At 35.4% G+C, this 27,700-nt stretch overlaps 1 protein-coding gene across 14 annotated transcripts in view; it reads left to right on the forward strand.

The window, feature by feature from the left end:
• DMD (dystrophin) overlaps positions 1-27,700 on the forward strand; it is a 1,162,157-nt gene that overhangs the window by 744,899 nt on the left and 389,558 nt on the right. For all 14 annotated transcript variants that reach the window (XM_055701082.1, XM_055701084.1, XM_055701085.1 and 11 more), the window contains 2 exons: positions 8,258-8,405; positions 10,358-10,507. In XM_055701082.1, coding sequence (XP_055557057.1) covers positions 8,258-8,405; positions 10,358-10,507 — 298 coding nt within the window. The remainder of the gene's footprint in view (positions 1-8,257; positions 8,406-10,357; positions 10,508-27,700) is intronic.

The following is a 27,700-nucleotide window of genomic DNA, read 5'->3' on the forward strand; positions in this document are numbered from 1 at the left end:
ATTGAAAACACAAAGTCACGTGCCTGAGAAAAGCAGTCATGCAGAAGACCAGAAGTTACGTAGGAAATTCTGTACTTCTGTGCTATAATTTGAGATTTTTCCATCAAACAAGATGGGTTACATTTCAGGGTTAATGAAATAAACCATTTGCCACCTAAGAAGCAGTTTAAAAGCTCTTTTGGAACTTAGGCTGGTTTAAAAGGATAAGGCAGTTGCATATAACAGCATGCAGATCTGTGCTGGAGATGGATCTGCTTGGCTTCATAGGATCAGCTGCTGCTGAAATGATGTCTTACTCCTCAGTCACCTCTTATCCAGCAAGATGTATTCCCAAGTGCTTTCTCAAGAACTGCTTGGTCTGCGTCTGAGTTGACTGGTGGCTCACGCTCTTTATTCCGGTTTGTTTAGGCTCAGGTTCAGAAGCCCATACTCCCTTAATAACAATTAACTGTTAATTTGTCATTGCTGCCATGAATTTAAACATCTAGAAATTGCATGCACCTGTTGTTCCAAATGTAATTACTGTGATAGAAATCAACTTGTTCAAAAGGTGCAATCAGTCATCGAGTTAAAACTTTTTATTTGATTAACTGGTTCAGCTAATACAGAGAGTGCTTTATTTTAGTGGCTTGCATAATATGATACTTGTCATGCAGGATGTTATTTATAATAGAAGTAATGTTCTAGCAGGCCAAGAACAAATTGTAAAGTAAATTATGAAGCACACCTGCAGCTCCTGTTAGTTGCAAGAGACTATATAATTACTATACTACATACTGTTTCTGTCTAGGATAAGGAAGTAGATCTTTATGGAACATTATTTTTTAAAATCTGAATTCTGAAAACTTTCTGTGTACACATGTGTGCACACACACCCCACCCCCCCATATACAGCAAACATCTCTAAAAGAATTTCTGGAAAGTCTTAGGTGGAAAACATTCCACATTGCTCAGATAATAAAACTCAGTCCTACTGTTCAACATTTAAATTAGTCATCAAAGTAAAAATCTTTCCTTCATGACTGGGAAAATTTTTAAATGTTTTAAGAGTTGCAATTGAATTCATAGGGGTGATGAAACTGACAGTCTACTTAAGATGAAATGGGAATCTTGCCAATTGCTATCTCTGCTGGAAGACAAGAAATCTTTTTGATTTCTCATTCAAAATACTATACAGCTCAATAATTTTGCTCTCAAGTGAATTGACTTGAATGATATGCCTTTTCTGTGCTAAAATTTACATATTTAAAGTTGTATCTTTCTCGGGTTTATCCTTAGTGTACTATCACATAATGCCTCCACTGAGCTATGTGCTTCACGAATGAGTAGAAGTGATAGGAAACCAAAAATGTAAAACTCTTGCTGAGAGCTTAGGTTCTGGGGAATCTGATCCAGTTAAGGAACGGAAGTTTTATCGTGTGGTTCACAGCACAGCACTGGATGACTGGTCCCACACTTCCACGTAATGAGGGCAAAGGGGGACACTGCCTCAGAAAGATTTGAAGTTGTGCTTTTGCAGTTAAGATTACAGGGAGCTAGTTTTTCTTAATTTTTATAATTGCAGTGCTACAGATCTCAGCATAGATTAGCATTTACCTTAGTTTCACAGGAATAAATGTCTTGATTACCTGGTTTTAGATAACCTGCTTTGGCTTGAGAAGAACTTCTGACCTCTCAAGTACACATACACTTCTCAGTGAATAACACTGTAAAAAATCTAATACTGGCACTTCTCTACTTGTCCTATACAACTGAAAAGTGTCAGCCTGTATGCATCAGGAAGGTCCAGAATTTCTGGCTGCATAGCAGTACTTCATAAGAGAATCAGAGCTGTAGTAGATAGGCACAAGAAATATTTGATTGCAGCAGCATCGGGGCTTTTAATTGATAAGGCTTTCATTTCCAGAAATCCTAGACGAACAGCAGTTCCTGAAAAGTCAGGCAGGTTTCTGTAAGAAAATTTAAGACAGAACCAGGGAAGCAGGGCTGTTAATTCACTTATTTTGCTATTTATGGTGTTTACTTTTTAATGTATTTGTTTGTGTAAATGTTTGTGTGTATATATGTATACCTGTATTTGGCTATACATGCATGTGTCTATGTATACACGTATAGAAAGACATTAGTTTACAGTAAATATCTTCTCTGTCTTCTTCCTCTAAAGAACAATTTGGCACCAGTGGCTTGTGTTTGTTCAATATCTAGGCTGTGACTGCAGAGTAATTTGCTTATGAGCCTAAACAAGAGCAGCAGTGGCCTCATGTCTAGTAAATATTAGAACATACTAATATAAAGGAATGGAAGCAAATAAATATGTTTGCTGATTTAGAATTCCATTCTGGATCTATAGCAGGAACTCAATCTACAACTTCTATTCCGAGCCTGTTCAGAGCAGCAGAAATTTGCCAAGTGTTTCAGTTATTAATTTATTTTTAAAAACGGTATTTCCATGTCCTAAGTGTAGTTATGAATATTTACCTTTGTGTGATGAAGACATAGTTTCTCTTTGATAAGATGCTGAGTCATTTTTAGATAGAAAGTTCGTATTAGGCATCCAGTATAGCAGTTGTCAGGTGTTTTTTAGTGATGCCTGTTTAACTATACAAATCACATTGGGACTCACTGTCATGTTCCTTATGCCATTATCTGCATAACACATCAACTTTTTAACTGGGACCCATTTTGATAGAGGCCTCTGATGCAATTATTTTCAAGTTTTGAAACATTTTTGAAATATAAAAATTACGTTATACAACGATTGCATCAGCTTTGCTTATAGCTTTACATTATCAACAATTCTATTCTGCAGTACATTTCCTGGTTAAACAGTTTATGCTATTTGAGTTCCTGTTTCTAAAAGAATCACAATTATTAGCTTTCCTGAGTTCTAGGTCTTTGATTAGGTGTGTTTTTCATATTCTGGATCATGAAATCTTACCTACATTGGTCCTCTTTGTTGGCTTCTTCATAGTTTAACTCAATTCCCAGACAATAAATCTAACTGATTACTTAACTGATAGGACTCTCCATCTAGCAGGCTTTCCTGCTTTCCTCCTGTCCCCAGAGCAAATCAATGTTACCTTGGTGAAAAATCAGCTGCCATTGGCCGTTTGCTGTGACAAAACACAGAGTGGGTTAAATTTGGCTACCTAGTTGATCAAATAATTATTACTTCTAATATATTACAATAAACATAATTAAACTAATCAATATCAATCAACATTTTACTATACTTTTTTTTTTTTACAATAACGTCACAGATATAACTTTGAAACAGGTATTTTCTGCAGTTACAGCATGTGTAATCACAACAAGAAGCTGGTTTTGAAGAAAACAGTATGTTTAAAATTTGCAATGTTGACTTCTTAAAGCACCTAGAAATATTGGCAGGATTTTTTTTGCCATAGGAAAATAGGACACAATGTATGTTGGTTTCCAAAATCCACTCATGTCTTTTCTCTGACAATATAAAGAAATGTTAATTTTTACTGCTTAATTTGTCTGTTGCTAAAACCTAAACCTAAATCGGGGGGAGCTGAAGAAAGGAGGAAAACCACAGCATCACGATGACCTTCTCCAGTGGATCTCTCCAGTGTGGTGCACAGCAGGGTTTCCCAAACTGAAGGCACCTCAGGAGGAGTGAGCTGCCGGAGCACGCAGCTCATGCCACAGCACCTGGCAGGACCTGGGCAGGGCCAAAAGCGAAGGTGGCTGAGCCCCCCACACCTAGAAAGCAAGCCCCTGGGAAGCACCAGCAAGTGGGGGAGTGAAACATGGTGTGGCACACAGGATGGGCACTGTAACCCTGCCAGCTCGACCAGGGAGCAATGGTATCCACCTGGCAGAAAGCTATGCCCACTCCAAATGCTTCACTGACACAGCTGCCCAGACAGAGCTTCGGAGGGAACAGGCAGCCCCCCAGGTGCCGGGCTGCTGGCTGTGCCCTGCTCTGACACCAGTACCGGCCAGCAGCAGCGAGCGGTCCTGTGGGAGGTGCACCCAGGGAGAGGGACTCCCCTGCTTGGTGACAGAGCACTGGGAGGAGGCGAGCAGGCTGAGGAGCATCAGGGAGTGCAAGAGAGAGAGGGACCAGTGGAATCGCACCCCACCTTCCCCGGGACAGGCCCGACAGGCAGGCAGGGACATGCCCAACAGGCAGGCAGGACTCATGATAGAGAGGATTCCCTGTGCCCTCCACCTGGCTGAACGCGGTGACTCAGGCAATAGAGGGGAATGGCCAGAGGTTCCTGCACAGCGCAGCAGACACATCTCCCCTGTGACTCCCCCACCTTCCCAAGTGCCCTTGCATAGAGTGTGTGAGCCTCTGCAAGTGGAACTGAACAATGACAAGGTTCATCTAGCTTGGAGGTGTCACCGAGGTTAAGTCAGTCTACAGCCTGGGTCAAACCCACTTCCATAAAGAAAAAAAGACAGGTCATTGTCACAGGAGACTCTCTCCTTTCAGGCTTCTTTCCTGACTGAAAGGGTGGTCAAGCATTGGAACAGGCTGCCCAGGAAAGTGGTTGAGTCACCATCCATGAAAGTATTTAAAAGATGTGTAGATGTGACAATTAGGGACATGGTTTAGTGGTGGACTTGGCAGTGCTAGGTTAATGGTTGGACCTGATGATCTTAAAGTTCTTTCCCAACCTAATTATTTCTATGATTCTATGAACCTTGAATAGTATAGTAGGGTTCTTGTTTCTTTTTCTATCAATATACACTTCCCAATAAGCACCTAAGAGTATCCTTATTGTTTCCACAGTGTCTTTCAGTTTCTTAAGAGTGATGACTGGACCCTATATACCCATGATGCTGTAGACTTAATGTGATTCCTCACTATCTGGTTGTCGGACACCAGCTGACAAAAATTTGTTCTGTGTGAGGGTACATTTAAATGTATTGCTTACCTAAAGTTGCAGCTACAATCTGCCTGAAACGCTTGAGATAATAGCAATCTATGAATATATCAGCTGAGCTAGGAAAAAAGCATCCTGCATTTAAACCTGTATTGCCTTTTACTAATCTCCTTTACATAAGCTTTGTATATTTATTATGGCTGAATACATGATTTATTGTTGGACTTCATAACACTTAATACATTTGGCAGTTGCTTTTCTGTATATATATTTTTTTCAGCCATAATCACTGCAAATCCATTTTCTGAAAACTTATTAAGAATATTTATAATTCACAACCGATATTTCAAGTAGAATGTAGTGCCTTTTTCTTATCAAAATGCATTGAATTGACTCAGGAAATGAAATATCTACTACTAAATCATAGCTGATGAGTTTAAATATGCCATTCATTATTATCATTATTACATGCTTATATAAATTCTAAGAGACATTAAACTTGAAGGTAAACAAATAATGCTTCATATTTTAGAAATTAACAGAGAACATCTTTATACTGTGCTGTAGAGAAAAAAAGCTGGAAAATGTGAGCTACTTATTCATAATTATTTAGAAAAGCAATGCATAATATAATTTTATAAGGTTTTCCTTATCCAAGATATTCATTGCATATATTTTTGAAGTTGCTGCTTCGGTTTTTAACTACAAAAGAAAGGATGGATTTAGGAAAATAGTTGGAGACACTTTCAAGCATTTGATTCTTGTAAATTGAATGGAAATGCTTCTCTTTGTCAGGAACACCTTTGTAGTCATGTCTTCTTGCCTGACTTTTGCAATCCAGGAAAGCCTGTCTCTCATGCATGCCAACTATCATATTTTTCAGGTTTCCATAAGATGTGGCTTATTTAGTGCAGCCAGACTGTGAGATTCAGCAGCTCAATAGTGAAGTCTGGTCAAGAGTGTTGTCTTTGGTACTTTACTGTGGGGTTTGATCTACTATTTTAAAGAGTGGTCTGTAGAGCCTGTAGTGTGTTTATTCATTTAGTAGAGCAATTCTCATCTTGCAAGGATGCGTTGCAAGGAATCCTCCAAGTATCCTTAGAAATGCAATAAAAACCAATAAGATGGAAGGCAGGTAAAGCACTAGCAAAAGCTTTGCTGGTTTGCAAATTATGTAAAGTAATAGTTGAATTGTATGTTTCTGGTTTTATTTTATAATACTCGGCATTCCAACAGCATTACTCTTTCCCTCATCGAAAAATCTTAATCTATAAAATTTATTGCTTATACCATGAAGTTAGATGATTATTTTGCTGTGAAATGAAATTTAATTTGGCTCATATGCTTGTGCCCCTCTTCACTACTAGAATTTTCATGGTTGACCAAACCAGGCTTCTCCCACTTTACACTACAAAGCAGATGTTATTTAAAAGGAACTTTGCAGATCTTACCCTTTTTCTTCCTTTGTTTTCCCTCTAACCAAATGTTTTTACTTAAACCATTAAGTAAGCAGCTTTCTTTCCTTGTAAATAAATGTTTCAAATGTGGAACTCTTGAAGTCACTTGAATACTTTTATTGTCTGGAAATCACAGTGAGAGAAAAAGTCATACAAGATTTGAAAGACGTAAAGTTAGATTTCTTAATATAGGGTGAAATGTTTTGGGGATTTGGATGTACAAACTTCTATAAGACAGGTACTGACTGTTAGAAATTTCTAAATTTCTGTTCTGCTTGAATAAGAGATTTTATAATTTTGTTTGTGAGACTGCATGCATGTGCATGTGTGTAGGCAAGTGTATAAAGCAACAATTTTTTCAGTGTTTTTGTTATGTGATGCGAAGCTGACACTTTCTTATTGATTCACTTTTGCCTGAAGCTCATCATCTAGCTTTTCTGAAGAGACATCTTTGCTTGTCAGCCATCAGAAAACAGCTTCCTAAAAAATAATAATAAAACCCCCCAACATAAATGATAGCGTAGTTATAATGGTAAAGAGAAGTCATTCCATTTGACATTTCAGAGTGTTCTGTGGGCACTGACCATCATGGCAAATATGGGAAACCAGAGAAAGTTAAAACCATTTTAATTCTGCTTTGATACAGTTTTGCATCAGAAATAATATATTAATAATACTGACCTTGATTCTGCACTGTAATGTTGACTTAAATTCTTAAAATACTAATATTGCACACTTCTTATGTATAAAAAATGGCCTAACCTCCCAAACTCAGCTGGATCTTGGAAATAACAATAATAATTACAAAACTAAAAAAGCTGGGTTTACATCTTTTGTGCTGATCTCAAGTGGACAGAAAAATAACAGCAAAACAAAAAGCTGTTGTTATTTAATAGGTGATTGATTATTGTTTAATTTTATTAATAACTGTTTAATCTTTCCATACAGGTAAGACTCAGTTTTGTGAATATGTTTGGAGGACAAATTACAAGTGATCTATACAAAACATAGTTTTTCTACTTCAGAGGAGATCGACCCATAATGTTAATTCCAAAGGGCTCACACTCTGCCAATGCTCTTCCCTGCTGCACTTGTAATTTCTCTCATGCATCTCTTGATAATTTTGGAAGCTTAGGTGCTAAAGTTCAGATCTCCATATATTTATATAGACATGGTGAAAGTAGTCTTATCTAACTTCAGACACCTGCAATGTTTATATCTTGGCTGGTCATCTGGATTTCCTTTATTTAATAAAGAATAAGCTTGTATGGTTTCATATTCTAATCATCTAAGATTAATCCTTATCTCACACCCTAGAAAAGCCAGTTGGCTTTCAGTGAAGAGAATCTGGGTGACAAAATCAACAGCTGAGTTGTAGGTGTTGACAAAGTAGACATCTAAAGTTAGGTGAGATAAATCCTGTCCTATTCCTTCTTACGGACTATGAACATTACCTACTTTTTGTGGTCTTGACTGGAATCCTTTACACAAACTACATGGCACCAAAATATCTGTTTGTACAATATGCCAATGGGTTTAAGTGTCACTTTATATAGTTTCAGTTTGGTAAACTTTTGGTGCTAAATTTCTTAGTTTCTGACTCTGTGTTCCCCTGCTGTTAGTTCATACAAAAATCTGGTCTGAATAATGAATAGTTCTAGCTCTGACATGCCTGTTTGCTACCTGCCATATGTAATCCAGAAGCTGAATTTAGTGATGTTGCAAATTATAACCTGAGTTCTTATTTTAGAATACAGTTAATGCCATGTTAAAAAGGTGCTGGTCGGATAATTTTGATATGAAAAATATTTATGACACATTTTTAAAAATAACTTATATAATGGTAAGGATTAATTTTCCCTTGTCTGTCTTTTGATATGAATAAACACTTCAACATAAAAGTAAATGCATAGAAACAATAATATCACATTCTTATTACAGGCTAGAGGAGGAAAAGAATATTTTATCAGGCTTTCAAGAGGACTTGAACAACTTGATCTCATGGTTAGAGGAAGCAGACACCATTATTGGTATTCCCCTTGAACCAGGGAATGAAGACCAGTTAAGAGACTGCCTTAGCAAAGTAAAGGTATCATGAATTTTATTCGTAATGTTTTCTTACTTTATAAATTCTACATAAAAAATATTAAATGCTATTTTCAGAGAAGGCTTCTGCCATCAAAGACAGCATTAATTTAGCTTTTGTAGGTAAATTAAGCAGTGGAATTACAAAACCTAGGTACAAACATATACTGATCATATTAAAATCAGAAAAGAAATGGAAAATGTACTGAAAGAAAAATACCTATCCTTTCACTAGGTAATTGAACATTATCCTTTTCATCCTTGTTTCTTAAATCAGAACTTGGCTGTTTTATCTGTAAAACATTTCTCTATAGGTGTCTTGTTAACATTTTGTAACTTCTGGCTTTTGAAATTATAGTCTGTATGTCACAAGATTATATAGAATTGCATGCACAATTATTAATGTCACCTGGTTAATGTATCACTGCAACATCTTCTGCACTAAACGTCTAGGTGAATTGTTAAAAATGCTTTTTACAAAACCCCAACAGAATATTAAATGTTTTTTTTTAAAGGCTGGAATATTTACCTTAATATGTTAGAGCTTTTAAACTATGATACTCCTAATAAATATATGTAATAGAAGTTGCTCTGTTTAGTTTTTGAAATGTGTTCAATAGAATGGCTATGTTTAAAAACTTGCACAATAGAAATTAAACTGTGGTTGAAAAATTCATATTACTTATAGAACACTTGCCTAAAGGTTTTCTGTCCTCTCTTGAGGATAAGGACTAGTTATTCTTTATACCAATCCAAGCTGAACAAATTCAGCAAGTGATGGAATAGAGTTTTAAAGTATCTGCAGAAAACTCATCACTTTGGTCTATCTTTCTTTCAACAATATCTGAAAAAAAATCGAGAAGATTCTTTACTAAGAAACTATCTTCTAATTTCTTTTTAAATAAACAAGAATAGGATAAATAGCATTTCAGGATATGAAGACAACCATGTGCCGTTTGTCCCTCTGACTGTTTAGATACGATGTCAGTGAGATGGACAGAGAATTTGTGAGGCTTTGCCTCCATTACTGAGAATATCAGAACTAAAGAAAAAAAATATTTTTAAGGGATGTTAGATGGATCTTATAATTTGCAGACATGAACAGAGGTTTAAAGTCTAAATTTATTTAGAACTTATTTAGAACCATGAGGGCTCCCATTCCTTATTTATACACAAGTATTTCCCATTCATAGTATTCCCAAGGGATACATAATCCAAAATTAAAGGTGTTACCATCTCTTAATTGTATCTTGTGTTTACAGTCCACCTTGTTCTTTTGGAGCTACACAAAAAAGAATGCATCCTAATGCAGCAAATAATAAAGTATTGGCTTGCAGTGTGGCTCAATTCATGCCTACCTGTTTATGTCAATAAATATAAATAATAAAAAAGGAAATTGAAGAACTTTGTCTTTTGGTTGCATTGTCTTTACTTACCAGTTTGCAGTAACTGCACTGATGATGGAAAAGTAGTATATTTAAATGATGCTTTGCATCCTTTGGCTTTACTTGTGTTTTTTTATGACCATACATGAACATTCTTAATTATGAGATTATACTGGAGGGCTTTTTACCACATACCATCTGGGTGACTCTGTTCACAGCATGCAACAGTTAAAAGCCTTCTCCAAGGTGCTTGTCCTTTAACATATTAAAAGATTATTAAAATTGATATACATGAGCTATTGAGTGTCCAGAAGTGGAATCCACCATGTAACAGTGATGAATATCCTGAGAAACTCTGTGTTTTGGTGTTTAAGACTATCTTTAGGCTTGATCCACCATTACAGTCTCTTTTTTGGGGGGGTGGGTAGCTTTCTACCTTCAGAAAGCAATGGTTATTTTGTCTTGAATTGAGTTTATTCCTTCAGCTGATACACAAATCGATAAAGGTGAAGATAAGAGAGCTGAAAATTCTACCACAGTTCATCTTAACTGCTGTATTTGTCTGTTCCAGTTAAGAGTTGAAGAGCTGCCGCCACACAAGGGAATACTCAAACGATTAAATGAAACTGGAGGAATAGCACTTGGAAGTGCATCACTGAACCCAGACAAAAAACATAAGCTTGAGAATACACTGAAGGAGGCTAACCATCGCTTGTTAAAGGTTAGACATATGACTGATATGTGTGGCATGAAATTTTAATCTTCAGCAGATATTTGCATTATATATTTTCTAGTATGTATTATTTTCTCTGTATGAAGAGACATTTGTATGCAAAATGAATCTGTGGAAGAAAAATGTATACAATACACTGCTGTGAGAAAAAATGACAGCAAACCAGGACCATTAGTTCTTGAAGAGATGATGTTCCATCCAAATATACTCCCTAACTTATAGGTCCGCTGCTGAAGGGTGGAATGCAGAGCATCATTTTTGTAGCCTGGTTGTTTTGACGGTACAGCAAATATTCTGGTTATGGTGACCCAGGTGTGTGATAGGCAGTAGTAAATGGCTAATTGACTTTATGGCAACACTTCCCAACTGTCTCCTCTCGTCTGTCCAACTGCAAGGTGGAAGCTGCAGCCACTGTTTCACCTTCAACCATGCTTCTTCCAACCTTGAACTTTGAGTTCTGATTTCTGTAGCAAAGTACCACTCATTTTGCTTCCTGGGTTCTTAATATTTATGAAAAGCAGTAAGAGAGGATTTTGTTGTATTTTGTTGTTAAAGTAGCATATTTTTGTGTTGAAAACTGGTGACAATGAATAGCAAATCTGGTAAAGAGAGACAGATAATTTGAGTGCTCTCATGTAGTTTCTGTTTCTCAAGTAACAGAAGTGGTAAAAGTGTTGGCCAAAGGACCACCACCCAAGGTATGGATTAGCCAGGTCAGAAAAGGTCACTGTAGAATCATCTGAAGGGTTTCCATTGAGATTGTGACAAAATCAGAATTGGGGAAATTAATCTGTGGTATCTACTTGTTAAAGTTACCAATATCCTGGGGAAGAAAGAGAGATGGATTCATTGTGTTTAGCTATGGGGAAAAAACAGGTGAGAAAATCTTCTGAGTACCTTACTGAAAAGACAAGCTACAGTTTCTGGTCAAGAATACTGTATCCTGGGTTCTTTTGTTAACATTTCTGTGAACACAGTTGGATTTCAAGCACAGACCTGAGAAATAAACAGGAATTTATTTGATGTGGGATTCTCATTAATTTCTTCTTAACAGAAACAGTCTGGCAAGGTTCAGAATATTTGCTAATGGCTCAGGCAAAAATGGATAATAAATATTGATCGTATTCACAAACTCCAAGCTGGACATATAAATCATTATTTGGATGCTCAGGCAGAAGTATTTCTTTCTCTACAAATGGGTTTCTAAAATCAATGCATTATAGAAGAATTCAGAATACTTCAAAACAGTGTTACTTGCTAGCTGAAGTAAGCATATACACAGCTGAATTTAGGCACCACAATTTGTATATCTGAGCTGTAGTATTAAAAAGACAACATGAGTTTCTGGGGTGAGTTGGGGTAAATATTACTTTTAGTTAAATTGTACAAATACATTTTAACTAAATCTGTAATCTGTCTCTGAATGTAATCTTTTACTGATTAGTCATATACCCAAAAAACCCTTGCATTTTTATTTTCTGCTTGGTGATGCAGTGAAGTTCCAGGCTACTTGTCACATTCAGAGCAACTACCAATGCTGTTGAAAGTAGTTAGGTCTGGATGAAATATGGAGGACAAAGCTACTGTTTAGTCAATCAAGCTCTTTACAAGTTTATGTCTCCTAGATATAAGTAATGTGTCTGTCAATATTAGGCTTGGAACTTACCACTTGAAACTGCCATTAACTACTAAAAAAGACTAAAACCAGAAAACTGAACTTCCATTTGAGATCATCACTTAAACGTATTATTTTGATTTCAGTTATCTGTCTAGGGAGATGTTTAAATTTGAGTTCTTACTGGTCCTTGGTAGCTAAATCTAAAGAATCTGAAAAATGCAGTTCGTTTTTTTAAAATGAACAGAAACTGAGTTTGAAAATTACAAGTATTGAATCCATATATGTTCTGTCAAGGCATTCTCTTTCTCTAAATGTTTTGTATATCCCATATTATCTTGATAGATGTAACAAAAAGAACCAAAACTCAACCCAAGCCAAACAACAAAAACAAAGTTAGAAGTTCATTTTGGGTTTCTGTCAGATTTTTCTTATGAAACTGAAGGGGAAAGTATTTATTTTTTTCATTTACATATTTTTTTCTTTTACTCACAATTTGTGTAGGAAGCCTCAATTAATATTTTTCACTTTTCCTCTGGAAATCTAGGGTCTATAATAAAATCAGAATTAATGGAAAGAAAGTCGGCACACATGACAGAAGGATATACATTGTCTTCCTTCAGTTATAGATCTGTAAGTGCTAAAAAAAAACCAACCAAAAAAACCCACAAACAAAACCAACAAATTTTTACAGTGAGCCAAAGCTCACAGCTCTGACACTTTTATATCAGGCAAACTTCTGTAGGTCACCTGAGGATGGTTCTGTAGTCAGTTGTTTTGATGAGGATATATTTTTTTGTGTTCTTCAAAGCACAGTGGACAAACGTCATCAAACAAAGATTTCTCTGGGGCTTTTCTGTCTCTCCATCTCCTTCTAAGAGTGTATCTTATACTTTAATCCTTCATTTCTAGCTGTTCATTTTCTTTTCTGGCATCGCTGCTGGAAATGAACATGCAATGATCTACAATTTCTGATTATCTTGTATTGCAGGATGATCTTATTTTCAAAATATGAAAGATCCATGACAGTTACATGAATGATGTAAGGTAGTTCCTTATTTGACATACACTAGATCAATTTTGTTTACTTCAGAGAAGCTGTGACAATTTACAGCATCTGAGAATGTAACCAAATATCTCCTAAGGTTAGGACAAATTTTTGTTTTGCCTTGATCTGCCAAGCAGGGGAATGGGGGACAACACCTAAGAATCTTAACCTTCAAGGTGACATATTTGAAACAAGTCATGTTCAAACCTTCTTTACAGCCACAGAAACTGTTGCCCTACAGCAATGAAAATAAGCGGAATAAAGAAATTGAGTATGAAAGGAATTGCAGTCACATAAAAGAAGCTTTTTTTGCTTTTGCTTCAGCATTGTCTTTGCTTTTGGGTGTTTATGTCACGTGCTGGTGACCTTGAGAATAGATATATGAAGAGTTTTTCTTCTTTTGGATAGTAATAATTTTAAAATGTCATTTTTTTTGACAACTTTAGAGAATAGTGATTCTAATAGGCTGCTACCTCAGACATAGTTTAAGCAGAGAATGAAGATTAAAGCCCACATTTGAAAGCATGACTTCTAAATTCTAGCCTGGTTTTACTTACTGTACCCTCTCCAAAGCTAGTATTTCTTGTAAAAATGGAAATAACACTATCTTTGTGAAGTCTTAATAGTATGAAAAATGAAGTGTTTTATAACCATTATTATGCCTTCACATCAAGAATTTTTTGTTTATTTTCAAAGCTCAAAGTATCTTCTGCTGTGACAGCTGAGTAAGCTAGCCACCTAGTGCTTTAAAGCATACAAAAGGGGTACTACGCACTGGAGTTTGTGATGAATTCAGTTCTTGTCATATACCACCTGCCAGGGCACATAACAGATCTGTAATGGGTTTCTTACCTTTTACTGTGAAGTAAATGGATTGATAGATTAGGTCTGAGACCAGTGAACTGTGGAATCAGAGGTTTGCTGGAAGGAGTTTATTACTCTTTAATATTATTCTTGGTCTGGTGTCAGCCAAGAGGGATGAGCTAGATTATCTGAAAGTAAGCCGGATGCCAAAATCAGCATTCTCATTTATCCACCTTAGTCTTCACAACATCTACTGTATGTATTATGAAGGTTATTGTAAGTGCCTGATGGAGACATATTTTTGTTTTGCTGCCTTTTAATTTGTCTGCTGGTATTAGAACTAATTACTAAACACTGGAGAGACTATTTCACTGTTTACTGCCACAGCAAATGAATTTGTTGTGCTATGTGGACAAAAAATAAAATAAAATTGAGTGACATAGCTATAATTTGTGAACATTTTCTGTACCACCAGGAAAAGTATAGGTCGTCTTAGCTTGGTTGATCAAGTGTAGACAAAAACAGATGGGCCCAGAAAGTGCAGAAAGACAAAGTCATAACAAGGTTATAGTTCATGGATTGTAACTTGCCTTGAGTAGTAATTATTCATAGATTACCTGTGATGACATTAAATTTTCAGCATGTCAGTGCAATTTAGTTTGAGTTCACAGTCAAAGCTATAACAATTGTTACTATTGTTATTCGTGGGATGGAGGGGAAAGGATCTTGGAAAATGAATGCTACAGTTTGATACTTGTTCTTTCAGTTTGAAATTAGAATAGTACAGCCAGCTTTTTGAGGATCAAAAGGTTGACCTTTTCCTGAGTTTGCTTTCAATTAATAAGTGACCTGATACCCTTAAGTGTAATAAAGTGTGATGCTATACTAAATTACCTATGACAGTTTGTCATAGATCGCTAATGAGGTGCAGTCCACATTCATGTTATCGGCCATACTGACAAACGGTCTCATATACAACAAAATGAAGTTTGATGTATATGTTGATTGGATGAACATAGGAATGTCAAGCTCTAAGAAACAATTATATATCTGTTTTATTCCTTTTTGATGTTGCTAGTAGCTATCACTACTTAAAATTTTAAAAGGCAAATTTACTAGCAGCGTAAAGATAAATTGCTGTTTCCCAGCCATGCTAAGCATACAGGATGGAAGATGTCATAAGACAACACAGAAGTACAACAATGCTGATGACCCTTAACCTAAAAAAATATTTTAGTGCAAATTGTATTAAATTTTATATGCCTTTAGCTTTCCAGTGCTGTTGAGTAATGTTTGAAACTATTTTTCTGGGTATTTTGTTAGTCTACAGTTTAATTTGAAGGTCAGCTGTTTGGTGTTGACCATTGTTTTCAGTCTAACTAGAAAATAATATGGATATGTAGATTATAAACAAGATGTATTGAATTATTCCTAGTGGTAATAGGATAATACATGATATATGTATGATATAGCCATATTTCTATACTTTCTAGTGGGTCTTTTTTGTCAATAGTTGTTAACTATGTAATGGAGAGGGTTGTTTAACTCAATGATAAACTTACTAATTAACAAAACCATGAAATTTTCATCATTTAACTCATGTAGGATGGACCTGAATGGGGTTACATTTAGTCTTTCTGTTTGGTGTTTCTGTCTTATTTTCTATTGCTGGAGCATTCTGGGGCATCCATCTCACCGCAGAGAGCTAAAGACTCCTGCTGCCCGGGCACACTCGAGGATAAGCTGCCTGTTCCAGTCTATTGGGGAACAGAAACTTATTCTCAACAATTGCCCACCTTAGTAATGTTTTTGTTGGAAGAAAATAAATTCTATTTGTTAATAAATTTTTGAATTTCTGAGAGAGCAATGGAAAGAAATTTCGGTTCCAAGTCAGTAATGTTGTCCACATTACAGTAAAAAAGCTTCTGCTCCTAAGCACAGGGTGATGTAAGAGTTTAAAAGTCTACCTTTTTTGTGCATGGGGATCTGTAAGGTTTTGATGTGTCCCCTTTTCCAGTTTATTATTCAAACAGGCGAAACACTCAAGTTCTTACACCAATAAAGAAGTTGAGTATTCACAGGGGCTGAAGAGGAGAGAATTATGGAAGCCATCCTGAAGGGGACTATTTTTCTTTTACTTGCTGGTCTGTAGAAACCCACATTTTTTCTGAAGCTGAAGAAGTAGGAAATACCTGTATATTGAAAAGCACAATTTGTTTCATACGTGGTGTGGAACATTAAATAGAAAATATGGTTTGTTATTTACATGATCAGCTAAAATCTGGATTCTGTTATCATGGAACTAAATCGGTTATCTATTATTTTCCATGAATAAAATTGGTGAAGTAATATGTTCTGTAATTTAGCCACTTTCTATAAATTGAATAATATGATTCAGAATTTGGTTTCTTTTTTAAAATTTTCATCTTTCTTCTTAAAGATGATGATGACAAGTCTAAACAACCTTATATATAAATGGTCTTGTAGCCTAAACCTGATGTGTTATACACATAAATACAGATATCTTTTAAATATAATGGTAAATCTTCAGTTGGATTGCATTTTCTGTCATTTAAGAACATTGCCGTGAACTCTTGTTCATAAAGCAGGCATGAAAACCTTGTATTCAATTAGTAAGAAATATAAGTACATTCACTAGTTGCACACTTTTTGCAGGTTGTGAAAAGAGAAACTGAGTGTGCTTTTCAACAAAGAATTCCATAGATAAGTAGAAATGGCTTTTTTTATTTGGGCTTGTTATTTGTTTTGTCTTGTTTTGTTTTTCCCAAGACCATAAGAATTAGCTTTTTGATTTCAGGGAATATTGATAAAAACGGGGGGTGGGGTGGTAGTGGTGGTGGTGGTTCCCCTTTGGATCTTCCCCCCCCCCCCCCCTTTTCTTAAAATAAAGTTTTCTTACAGATCCTTCAAATAAGGTAAACAAGAAAGTATGGACTAAAGAATTTGTAGCCTAATGTGAATGTCTGAATTACTTCTACATTCCAAGCAAGTAAAAGAACCCCTTTATGTTGTTTCCTATTTTTTACAGGCTACACGTAGTGAAGGTTTTCTGGCTATATTGATTTAAAGCTATTGAGATACTTTAGATGCTTTGAAAACAATGGATTGTGTGTGTTGGAAGACAGCACAATAGGAACTGGGCCCTACAGCCTACTCAGTGATCAGAGGCAACTTTTATCATTTTAGCAGTTTCAGATACTAGTTTTTGTTTACATGCTATACTGTGAGTCATCCTAATGATTGTCATCAGAAAGAACTGGAGACTATTATAAAACATAAGGAGACATCTCTTTTTTTTTTTTTTTCTCTTTTCTATTTTTTTGTTACTTGATGTCATTTGAAAGGTGGATTATAATAGCTCTGTGAATATCTGCAATCAAGGCTAAGTACAGGTTTTCACAGTAGATGGAATAAAGTGAATTGGTTTAACTTACACTGAAAGATTTTGTTATTTCCTGTCTATAAAATAAGAGATGGTAACAGATCAGGCTTAGACTAGCAAATAACTTCTAGTCTGATTTAAGATTAAGATTCATATGAGGTGAATATTGTTATGGTATGATACTCTGATTTTTTTATTTCTTTTTAACTGTTGCTTTAAAAGGACTGCATTTTACAACCTTAAAAAAAATATCCAGAGATTTGATATAATTGCTCATTTCTTCAGTTTAAAATCTATTTTTTTAGAAATGCCCATTCTTCAGGATTTATAAGAACAAAAAATAAAATCAGATTAATGCAGTTCTTAGGAGCAAAACAGGAACTGAAAAGTATGTAATTTATCCCATGTCTGAAATATCACCAAGGGAAAGCTATAGCTGATCAGCTGGTTTTAATCTTAAAGAAAAAATAATTTTACATAGCATATCTGGTTTTTTTGAGGTGGTGGACAAAAATGTGTCAACTCCTTTAGTTTTTTTGGTCATTCAAGGTATTTAGTGAAAGAAACACAGTCACTGCATCTACTAAAACTTCGAAGCAAAGATAATTTGCAAAATAATTTTTCTGAAATAGAAGTGAAGAGCATCACATTGAAAGAAACCCTAAATAGACTTCAACCTTACCTGCTTTCCTTTCCAGGACTTAATACATGACCCAGTTCGTAGATGATCAAACAAACAAAACCATCAAAAAAAAATCCCAAACAACAAACAGTAGATGAGAAAGAATATCCACTTTTATCAAAAATAAATACTTTAATGTATTCAGAATAAGCCAAATAACAGTGCAGGTTTTTCTGTATATAAGCATTAGTCATAACGGAATGCAGGTTTTGTTCCTGAAAACTAGGATATTAGATGTGAATCCTCTGAGGGAGCTTTATTATTATACAAGCTTTTAATGTAAAAACCAGAAGAAATAGGAAGCCACGTTGTGAAAACTACCTAACAGAAAATCCCTTAAAATATGGTCATAATTATCTTTGCCATTGGTCCAGATGATATAGATTATAATAGTGTTCTTATAATGTTATGAGTTCTTTTGTGGAGAATATATTGGTAGTCAATAATAATTTATTTTACATCATTTATTTTACATTGAAAAGGTTAGGAAGAGCGTGTTTGATCTCACTTGCAAAATGCAGATGAATGACTTTAAGAATCTCTAGAGCAGTTTTATGTAGATTTCTGGATACACAAGATACACAGTTTTAAGAAGGGAATAACCTGTTTATTTCATTTTGCATGAGAACATATCAGTGAATGATTTGGGTCAAACAAAAGGTCTGTATACCCTCTGACCATGTACATTTAGCCATCTGTTAATGCCTGAAATCAGATGCCTAGAGAAGATATTAATGAAGGAAAGGTAGTAAGGTAAAAATATACATGATATCAAATATTACCTGGGCAAATTAATAGAAGAATAATCTAAAAATTACCATTAAATAGAAAAAGTGTGCCAGAAATCATTTAAGTTCATGGAAACTTTAAGCGCACAGCATCCTGTGTCAAGGAGTTGAGTGCGGAAATTCTGCCCTACTGAAGTACAGTTTCAAGCACTGAAGACTGAAGGGTCATTCACTTAATAAGGGCATAAGAAATTCCCAAGCTTTGGTGAAAGTTAAACTGTTGTTGTGTTAAAGGCAAAACTTAAATTTTTATTTCTAAGAATAAAGAAAAGAAACAAACACAACCTGGCTGCATAAAATTATGATAATTTAACTACAGGGAAGATGCTGGTAATTCCTACTGTGTAGGTAATGTAGACTACCAGACCAGTTCATCTGGCCTGTCTTCAAACCAGTGAGTCTCACAGACAATGAAGTGAATTGGGAAGGCTCATCATTGCTTAGTTTTACTTTCTTCTGTGAACAAAGAGCTGATTGAGGGAAGGATTTTGCTTATGGAATGATTCCATCTGTAAAAATGGATGCATATTGATTTAACTTCACTTATACGTGGTTTGTAACATTCTTTACTTGCATACTACAGTTATTTTGTGTTTCTCCTATTGAGAGTAGCATGTTTGTGCAGCAGCATACTAGATGGTCCTGGTTCCCTCATTTCAGGGGCATGAGGAGCACACTATAGCTTCAGCCTGGCCCCAAGCCTAGGCTTCCTTCTCTTGCAAATGAAGGGGACAGCTTGTGCACAGTTAGGTCTTATCACAGTGTGGGGCCAGGATGTCATCAGGGCATGCACTCACCTCTGGGCATTCAGAACCACTTCTGCGTCCAGCAGGTTAGATGTAGCCTGAAACATTTTCTGGAGAAGCCTTTTTCCCTGAAACCCAAAAAAGCTATCCTTTCAACTTTGGCAGCCAAGCTTGCATAATGTGAAGATAACCAGCCCCCTCCTCTGCTACCCCACAGGCATGTGCTTTGCATGGCTTATTTTGTTGGTTTATTTTCAATTTATTAACATACAAACTCCAATATATATTTTCCTCATTTATAAGCAAAAGAGTAAAAATGAACCACAGTGTTATGTGCCCTCCCCCCCCCAATAAACCACTATGAATAAATAGATGCAGTAGCACTGCATCAGTAAAAGGACAATTTTAGTGCTTCAAATCCCTGTTAGATGGTATATTTGAGTATGATACTCTATAGAGAGCATTTTGATCTTGTCACTTTCCATGGACTGGAAATGGCCTTGCTTAATTTTCCAGCTGTTCTATTTTCCTATGCACAACTCCCTACCCCATAGGAATATTGTAAAATTAAATTACTTGGTGATATTAAAACAATCTGAAGGTGTAAAGCATTGTAAAAGTGGTTAGTAATGCTGTTTTACATTATTTCAGTAGTCCTGCACAGAAATATATGACTGCTCTCTTTTTATTAATGACAGCACCAATTTTCTTTGTCTTGTTAAGTATTAATAAATACTCTCTTACAACAGTATATTGTTTAGTCTCATTTGAAAGGATTAGTCATTCTGAAGTCCCTTCAAGACAAAAGTTATGATATTTAAAATGTTGCAGCAATCAGGCAATAATTACAAAATATCAAGGGCTCTTGTGACATACTACTGAATATTCATTCTTCTTTTCCTTTAAGACAAGTTTTTGAGTATATTTAGAACAGTTAGGATTCTTTCTTCTTTATACACGTTAGATTCTAGCTCTATCTGTTTTACCTTAGTTTTGGTTTTCCAGGTGTGTTTTAGGCTTAACAGTAAATGACAGCAACCATAATAAATATAATAAAATTTAAATATAGTTAAGTTGGAAATTCATCACAGTATTATTTGTGGATTTCAGGCTAGGTTGCTCATCAACATGGAAAAACTTACAGGAAAGGAGGTACTTACAAAAATATTGGGCAGATTTCCTAATGATAACTTTCCTTGCTTGTCTATTGACTGTCTTTCCTCTTCCTTCTTTTGTTACTCAGAATCACCCCAACAGCAACTTCTGTGACCCCAGTCATTCCTTACTTACTTAGTTCTTACTGTGACTGTCTCAGAAGGTAGAAGAGGTAAAAGGACAATTTGTATGATACTTTGTCTTTGCAATTTCCCCCACCTCACATGAAAGAGGGGCAACAGATCCTGGAAGGGTTTTGCAAAGAGAGGAAAAACAGAAGAGACTTGCAACATTTGACAAGCCTAATTTGTGTTTGGTGGGATGAAGTGAAAAGGGATTGTCCTCTCATCTTTTAATGTTTCCATGATGTGTGTTACTAATATTTTTCTGAATAATGCTCTATGTGCTACAGCATTTATCAGGTTAAATCCCAATCTACTTCAATAGCATCTTTCCATCTAAAACAATAGTGAGGAATGTTTTCTTAACAGTAAACTCAAAAGGCATCTATGAATATCAGTTGGGATGTTTGTGCTGCTGTGATATTTCTAATTAGGGGTAGTAAAACCTAACCACTTTGTACATTTATCTTATTACACATGTATCTTATGCTTCTAGATAAGAAAATTTGTAATAGTCCTATTTACCATACTCTTGGGGTTTTTTTCCCCCTCTTTTTTCTTTTTTCTTTCCTCTGATACGAACTGAGTGGATATCTATTTCTGCTTTCATAACAACATCTCCGTACAAATGTCTAAATTATCTTGGGTAATCAACATTAAACAGACTTAATAAATCATTTGATTATTTCATAGAAGACTCTCCTGAATGTTATTACTCTAAATATGAAATTTAAATATCCATTTCTAAATTTATCTTTCAAATCAGAAATCCTAATACATTTTACACATTTTATCAAAAGGCAAAAGCTGGCTTAGCTTCCTCAGAAGATATAATAACCACTATAGTTATGAATAAATATCATGCTAGTAGTCATGAGAATTCCTGATGCATTATTATTATTATTTTAAAGGCTCTTAAAAGTTAAAGGGGTTAATGAACAGTTTTAGTTCTATCCATACATTGACATTAGTCATAAGCATGTAGAAAGAGTGGGATAAATGTGTGCGTTTTCTCACTGTGAGTTGTTTCTTTTCTTTGATTGTTTTATAGCATTGAAGTCGCACAACATTTAAGTTGGGGGTTGGATATGAATTTGAAATTTCTTTTTCCACTATGATGTCAAATGAATTGGAATTTATTTTCAGGCAGTTGCATGTTGGGATTTAGCTCTGAAAGGTCCAATATGCTATTGCTTTTAGTCTTGCTCTTCTTTTCCATTGCAACATTTTCTAAACAAAGAATATCAAGTATGATAAACAATTAAGGTGACTGGCTTTTTCAAAAATTTTGGTTAAAGGGAACATCTTACATGTTCTGGTTAAAATAAGCTTATGTCTACTGAACCTGGAAACTTGACTAGGATGCTAGATATCTCTTTTCCTCTCACAGTAATTTAACCTGTTATAATATCATGTATATAGTGTCTAACAATTTTCTGTTGATAATTACTACCTCAAGACACCAGAAAATTACAGGGTGGTTGTTTTTTGTAAGTATGCGTGATCGGGATCTGCAATAGATTCTTTTTTTTATTTATTTTTTTATTTCTGACCTTAGTGGAGTCTGAGGTCAGGTCACTTAATGTCAGTGCTGATTCACCTCGGTCTGTAAAACCCATCAGTGTGATGATATATGCCATCCTCATTTGACAAGAATGTCCTGTTGAGCCAGGAGTCTATTGAAGCTGAGCAGATCTCAACTATTTCCCTCAAGACCTCTTAGCATTTGTTGTAGCCTATAATCTTTTCTTGGCAGTCTTTTTGAATTGATATTTCTTTCCATAATCTTAGTGGCAAGACTTTGCTATGTCCATGCCCAACTAATATCTACAGTAAAGGTGTTTCTGAACTTGCTATAAATTAAGTACCTTATTTTGTACCTGCTTAAAAAGTGAGGATGAACTAGATTGTATTGATGACATCATAAATCATTTAATAATAATCCATGGGATACATAAAACATTTCTATTTGCTTTTATATTATTCATAAAGACTTCAGATGTGTGTTCATAAGGCCATATTGCTGCTCTGTTTGCTACATATTAAACTTTACACAAAGAATTAAAAATATTTATGAAATACAACCATGCAGGGATAAAACCTCTATACTAGTTAATGAGACCATAAAATAATAATTAAATACATATATGTATGTTTATATACAATATATATCATACTATCTTACCAACCATCTCAAAATTCCTTTTTATTATTTTTTGCCATATGATTCTGGAATATATTAGTCATCTGTTTAAGAATTTATGCCAAGTACTTTGAATATAATCACAAAATCTTAGAATGGTTTGGGATGGAAGGGACCTTAAAGATCGTCTAGTTCCAACCCCCCTGCCACGGGCAGGGACACCTTCCACCAGACCAGGTTGCTCAAAGCCCCATCCAGCCTGGCCTGGAGCACTGCCAGGGATGGGGTGTCCACAGCTTCTCTAGGCAAATATAAAAAGTGCTAACTGTCAAGAGGTAATATTGATCTAGCTGAATTATCAGATTTCCTATAAGGCACTTTAGGCAAAACCTAACACATTTTTCCACTATGCAACAACTATGTAACTGAGAGGGATTTCACATACAATGAGTAATGGTTCACATAATGTCACACACCAATGAATGACAATTCTTTGGACTCTTTTAAACTTCAGTTCCAAGATAGACACTGCCATTGCATGTCAGGTGTTTCATGCATGTCTATTAAGGAAGACTATAGGGACCTTCAGTGGTTTACTTTTTGCTTTCTATGAGATAAAAATTATACTTTAATTATATAGGCCTGTCTGTATTGCAACATGCCTATATAATTAGAATTCCTAAAAACAGAATAGCATGAAATAACCTTAAAGCTAAGCCTCCTCTTCCTTTTTCCCTTACTCTTGCCTTGCATTTTTGGGCCACTTTTCTCAGAGTTTTAAAAACCCCTTTTCAAAAATTCATCATCATCATGATTATGCAGGGAATGGCCTGTTCTGATACTGACCTTAATAGCACATTGAACACTGTTAACTAAGGTAAATCCCACGATCTCAACTTTTCTATTAACTGCATGTTTCTTACAAATTAAAAGTTGTCACCTCCCTCAAAGTGCTAAACCAGGTAACTCTTGAAGAACAACTAAAAAGAAAATCAAGTTTTTTGTTGTTTTCTGTCAGATATGTCAGCTCAGTACTTGGCAGTCAAGATCACTCACTAGAACTGAAATACCAACATCGATTTTTTTTTCTATAATTTTTAACAGAATAAATTCTATGTTGCTAGGAAATGCTATAAATATTTGGCTGTAGATAAAATTCCAACCCATTGTAATTTATCTACATCGTGTAAAGGTAATGCAAAAAAATCCCTGTTTATTTACTGTGGAAGTAATACGGTTTATCTATACATTTATTGTCTAACTTGCTACTCTAGTAGCTTACAGCCAGAAATTGCTGTTTGATACCAATTTAATTACTATGTTGAAATATTTGATCCAATTATATCCATTTCTTCTACTAAACAAAATGTTAAGGTTTGTGTTTGGTTTTTTTCATTCCTATAAAAAACTCTGTGAGCAAAACCAACAACAATTCAAAGTTTATAGCTTGCATTTGAAGGTACTACGTGTTGTATAAATATTTGTCATTTGTTTCATTGCAGTGCCTTTTGGCTTCGTTTTGCTTGTCAGGCATTCTGGCAGATGACAGTTGTTAGAAGCTCCGCAGCCCTTTCGCGAATACTTCTGGGAAGCTTCTCTCAGACGTAGGCAACAGCATGGAAGAAAGTATTGATATGTTTAGTTCAGCTTTTGACTGATTGCCACTGTGAGCTGATTATGCATGGAAGTTGAGCTTTCAGTACCGGGCATGGTTTTGAAAGTAAAGCATTCAGATAATGTGTGATGTTTGGAAAAGGAGAGCTGCACAAAAGGATGGTGAGACAAAGTACCAGGCAGGAAGAGCTCTGTCACATGGAAAGACCAGACGTGGAGCCAGGACCACTTTATTTGCCAAACCATGAGAAAAGATTGCTCTTACCTACGTCAGACAGGGTTTATCATAACCTGTAAAGTAACATTGCGTTTCCCTGAGACACTGCAACAGCATGCCCAGCTCCGTGCTGAATAGCACTGTGGCCTGCCATTTTCTCTTGGCCTCCCAACAAGTGTGCCAGGCTCTGCTTTCCATGGGGAAAAAAAGCTTTGACTGACAGGCGTAAGGTAACTGCTTAGGCAGGCTGCCAGTGCTGCAAGGTGCACGCTGGAGTTTGCTTGTCCCACAGGCTGTAGCCTGAGGGATGGATCCTTACTATCTGCCGTAAACCAGGGAAAGAACAGTTAGGGCATTGTACTTTTATTTAGAAATCATTTTCCTGTCAAAATACCCCTCATTAAGAATTACTGAAGGAATCATACTGTAAATCCTTGGTGGCTGTTTTTGGATTTCTGGAACTGAGTAAGAAGCAAAGATAAAGAAAGTAAAACTGCGGACTAGATTATTTAGCAGAGGTTTAAGGTGGAGTGTCTTGTGCTTAAAAATACCCTTGAAAAAGGAGAATTGCTAGGATAGTATAAAGCCGAACGAATAACAAACAGTTATAAATATTAAATGTAAACCCCATAGAGATATTCAAAAGACTGTGACATATACAATCATATTACCACAGAAGAAAAAGAAAACAAATTATTGGAGTGGAGGATATGTATGTTTGCTTTTTAAAAAGCTAAGCATCCAGATGAAACAGGAAATGATTTGGTGCATTGGTTCTGTGGAGAGCTTTAGTCTTCTGCATCAATGGGAAAAAAAAAGAAAAAGTTTTGGGTTTTTTTTTAAATAAAAAATAAAATTTAAGAATATTACAAATACATTTTGAAGAAGTTAAAAAAAAATTACTAGCCAAAAACCATGCCAAGGTTAGGTCCTGGGAAGCTTGTAAGGAAACATGAAACTAGCTACATAGCAAATAAAAATCAACTATACAAATTTTTAGTAGCCTTCATCTTCCCCTAATAACAGTTATTATTCCAACTTTGTCAGGGACAGTATGTCTCGTAAATATTCACTGTTTTAAAGAAATTACATAGATTTTATTTTAAAGTCAATATTGAGTTTGTTAATGAAAATGGCTCGTTCAATTAACTAAATGACATCCTAAACTCAACTTATATGAAACTCTTTCTTACACAGATTGTTTTACATTAAGAAATGATGCATAAAAAGTAGCTTCTCCCCCTTCCATTTTAAATCATTCTTTGGTAGATGCTCTAGGGATCGCGATTTTAAGCAGACAAAACTTTCTGAACAGTGGCTGTATGAACTGCTGTTTTATGCAATCATCTTACTGGTGTTATGGAAGTGTCAGTTATGTTTTTAGAAGCTTGCATTTAATAGTTATTATGACTGTTGTTATTTCTTTATCATACAAGTCCTGGCTTGGACAATATAAAAACCTGTTTTCAGTCCAGTTATGTTGCAGGCTGATTGCAGTATAGTCACCTGTCTCCTTTTTCCTTATATTTATATTTTTGCAGAAATGGAACAGTAAAGCAGAAACTGCTGCTTGTTTTATATTTAGTAAGGAAAGCAGTTAATACAGAAAGCTATACATTCTTCATTTCTCTGTATGCAAACAATTGTGATTTTTTTCAAATTTGACACTACCAGATTTCCTACATTAGACGCCTACTTTCATAAGGTTTTTTGTATATCAGAGGGACCCCCCAAGTAGGACATAGCAGAAAAACATTGTGACCCCCCCCAAGTAGGGTATACCAGAAAAACATTGTTAACAGCCTTCACAGATACCCCACAACATACTTTTGTTCATATTCATTGCAGTTCGTTATAGTTTATCATGTTATGCATAGCAAGAAAGCTAAATTTTAATCCACTGTCAGGTTCATAAAAATAAGATCCATTTGTAAATGCTGCTCTGTTATTGAGAGGTTGGTGCGACAGCCAGCAAGAGAAAGGGGTACCTTATCTGATATTGGAGGGCAAATCCCACAGATTTCCACTGCTGTTAAAATACTGGAATTTGGTATTTCTTTTCTTCCCACGTATCATTAGGAAAATTCTCTATATATTCTTTTTTGGCAAATGACATGATGTTGGGAGACACAACTTCTCATCTATATTCCCAAGCAGCTGGATAATAACTGAATAATCTTCTCTTTGGTAATTTCAGGTAAATAGGAAATGACCGTGACATTGACTTGTGGGAGAGGATGGAAATATTCAAAATCAGGCATTGGTCACTTGAAATATAATATATGCAAGTAATTTCAGTGGCTTTCCTTACTTTTATCAGGTCACAGCTGCTGATAATGATGCCTTACTAGTAATATAATTTATCAAGTTCTTTCATTTGCAATAACATTTCTGACCTCTGCAAAACGATTCCCCATTGTTCATTCTTCCTTACTTACTGTCTCTACCTAATTGGTTTCATTTTTTTTTTTATTTTGAGCATTGTTCCTGAGTTAAAGGTTCGAACTGTAACTCTACAGCTATTATTTTAATTGATACTGCTTTAATTGAATCTGCTTTTTAGATATTCATAAGGAATTAAACAGAACAAGGACACAGAATATGATTTTACATCAGGTGACATACTTTATACAACTTCTTCCTCCCTTTATAATTATTATTATTATCATAATAATTTGTATTCCTTTCCATCTGCTCAGCTCTAATTCATCTCATAGTGCATGCACACAACTATGCAAATAGACTGAAAAATAACTATCTAAAGCTAAAGTAGGAAATGGCAGCGGAAAACTGGAGCGTGTGAAATGATCAAGGAGATCTCTTCTGCCAAGCTGAGCATATGTA

Source organism: Falco cherrug, chromosome 2 (genome assembly GCF_023634085.1).
Source record: "Falco cherrug isolate bFalChe1 chromosome 2, bFalChe1.pri, whole genome shotgun sequence".
Lineage (NCBI taxonomy): Eukaryota > Metazoa > Chordata > Aves > Falconiformes > Falconidae > Falco > Falco cherrug.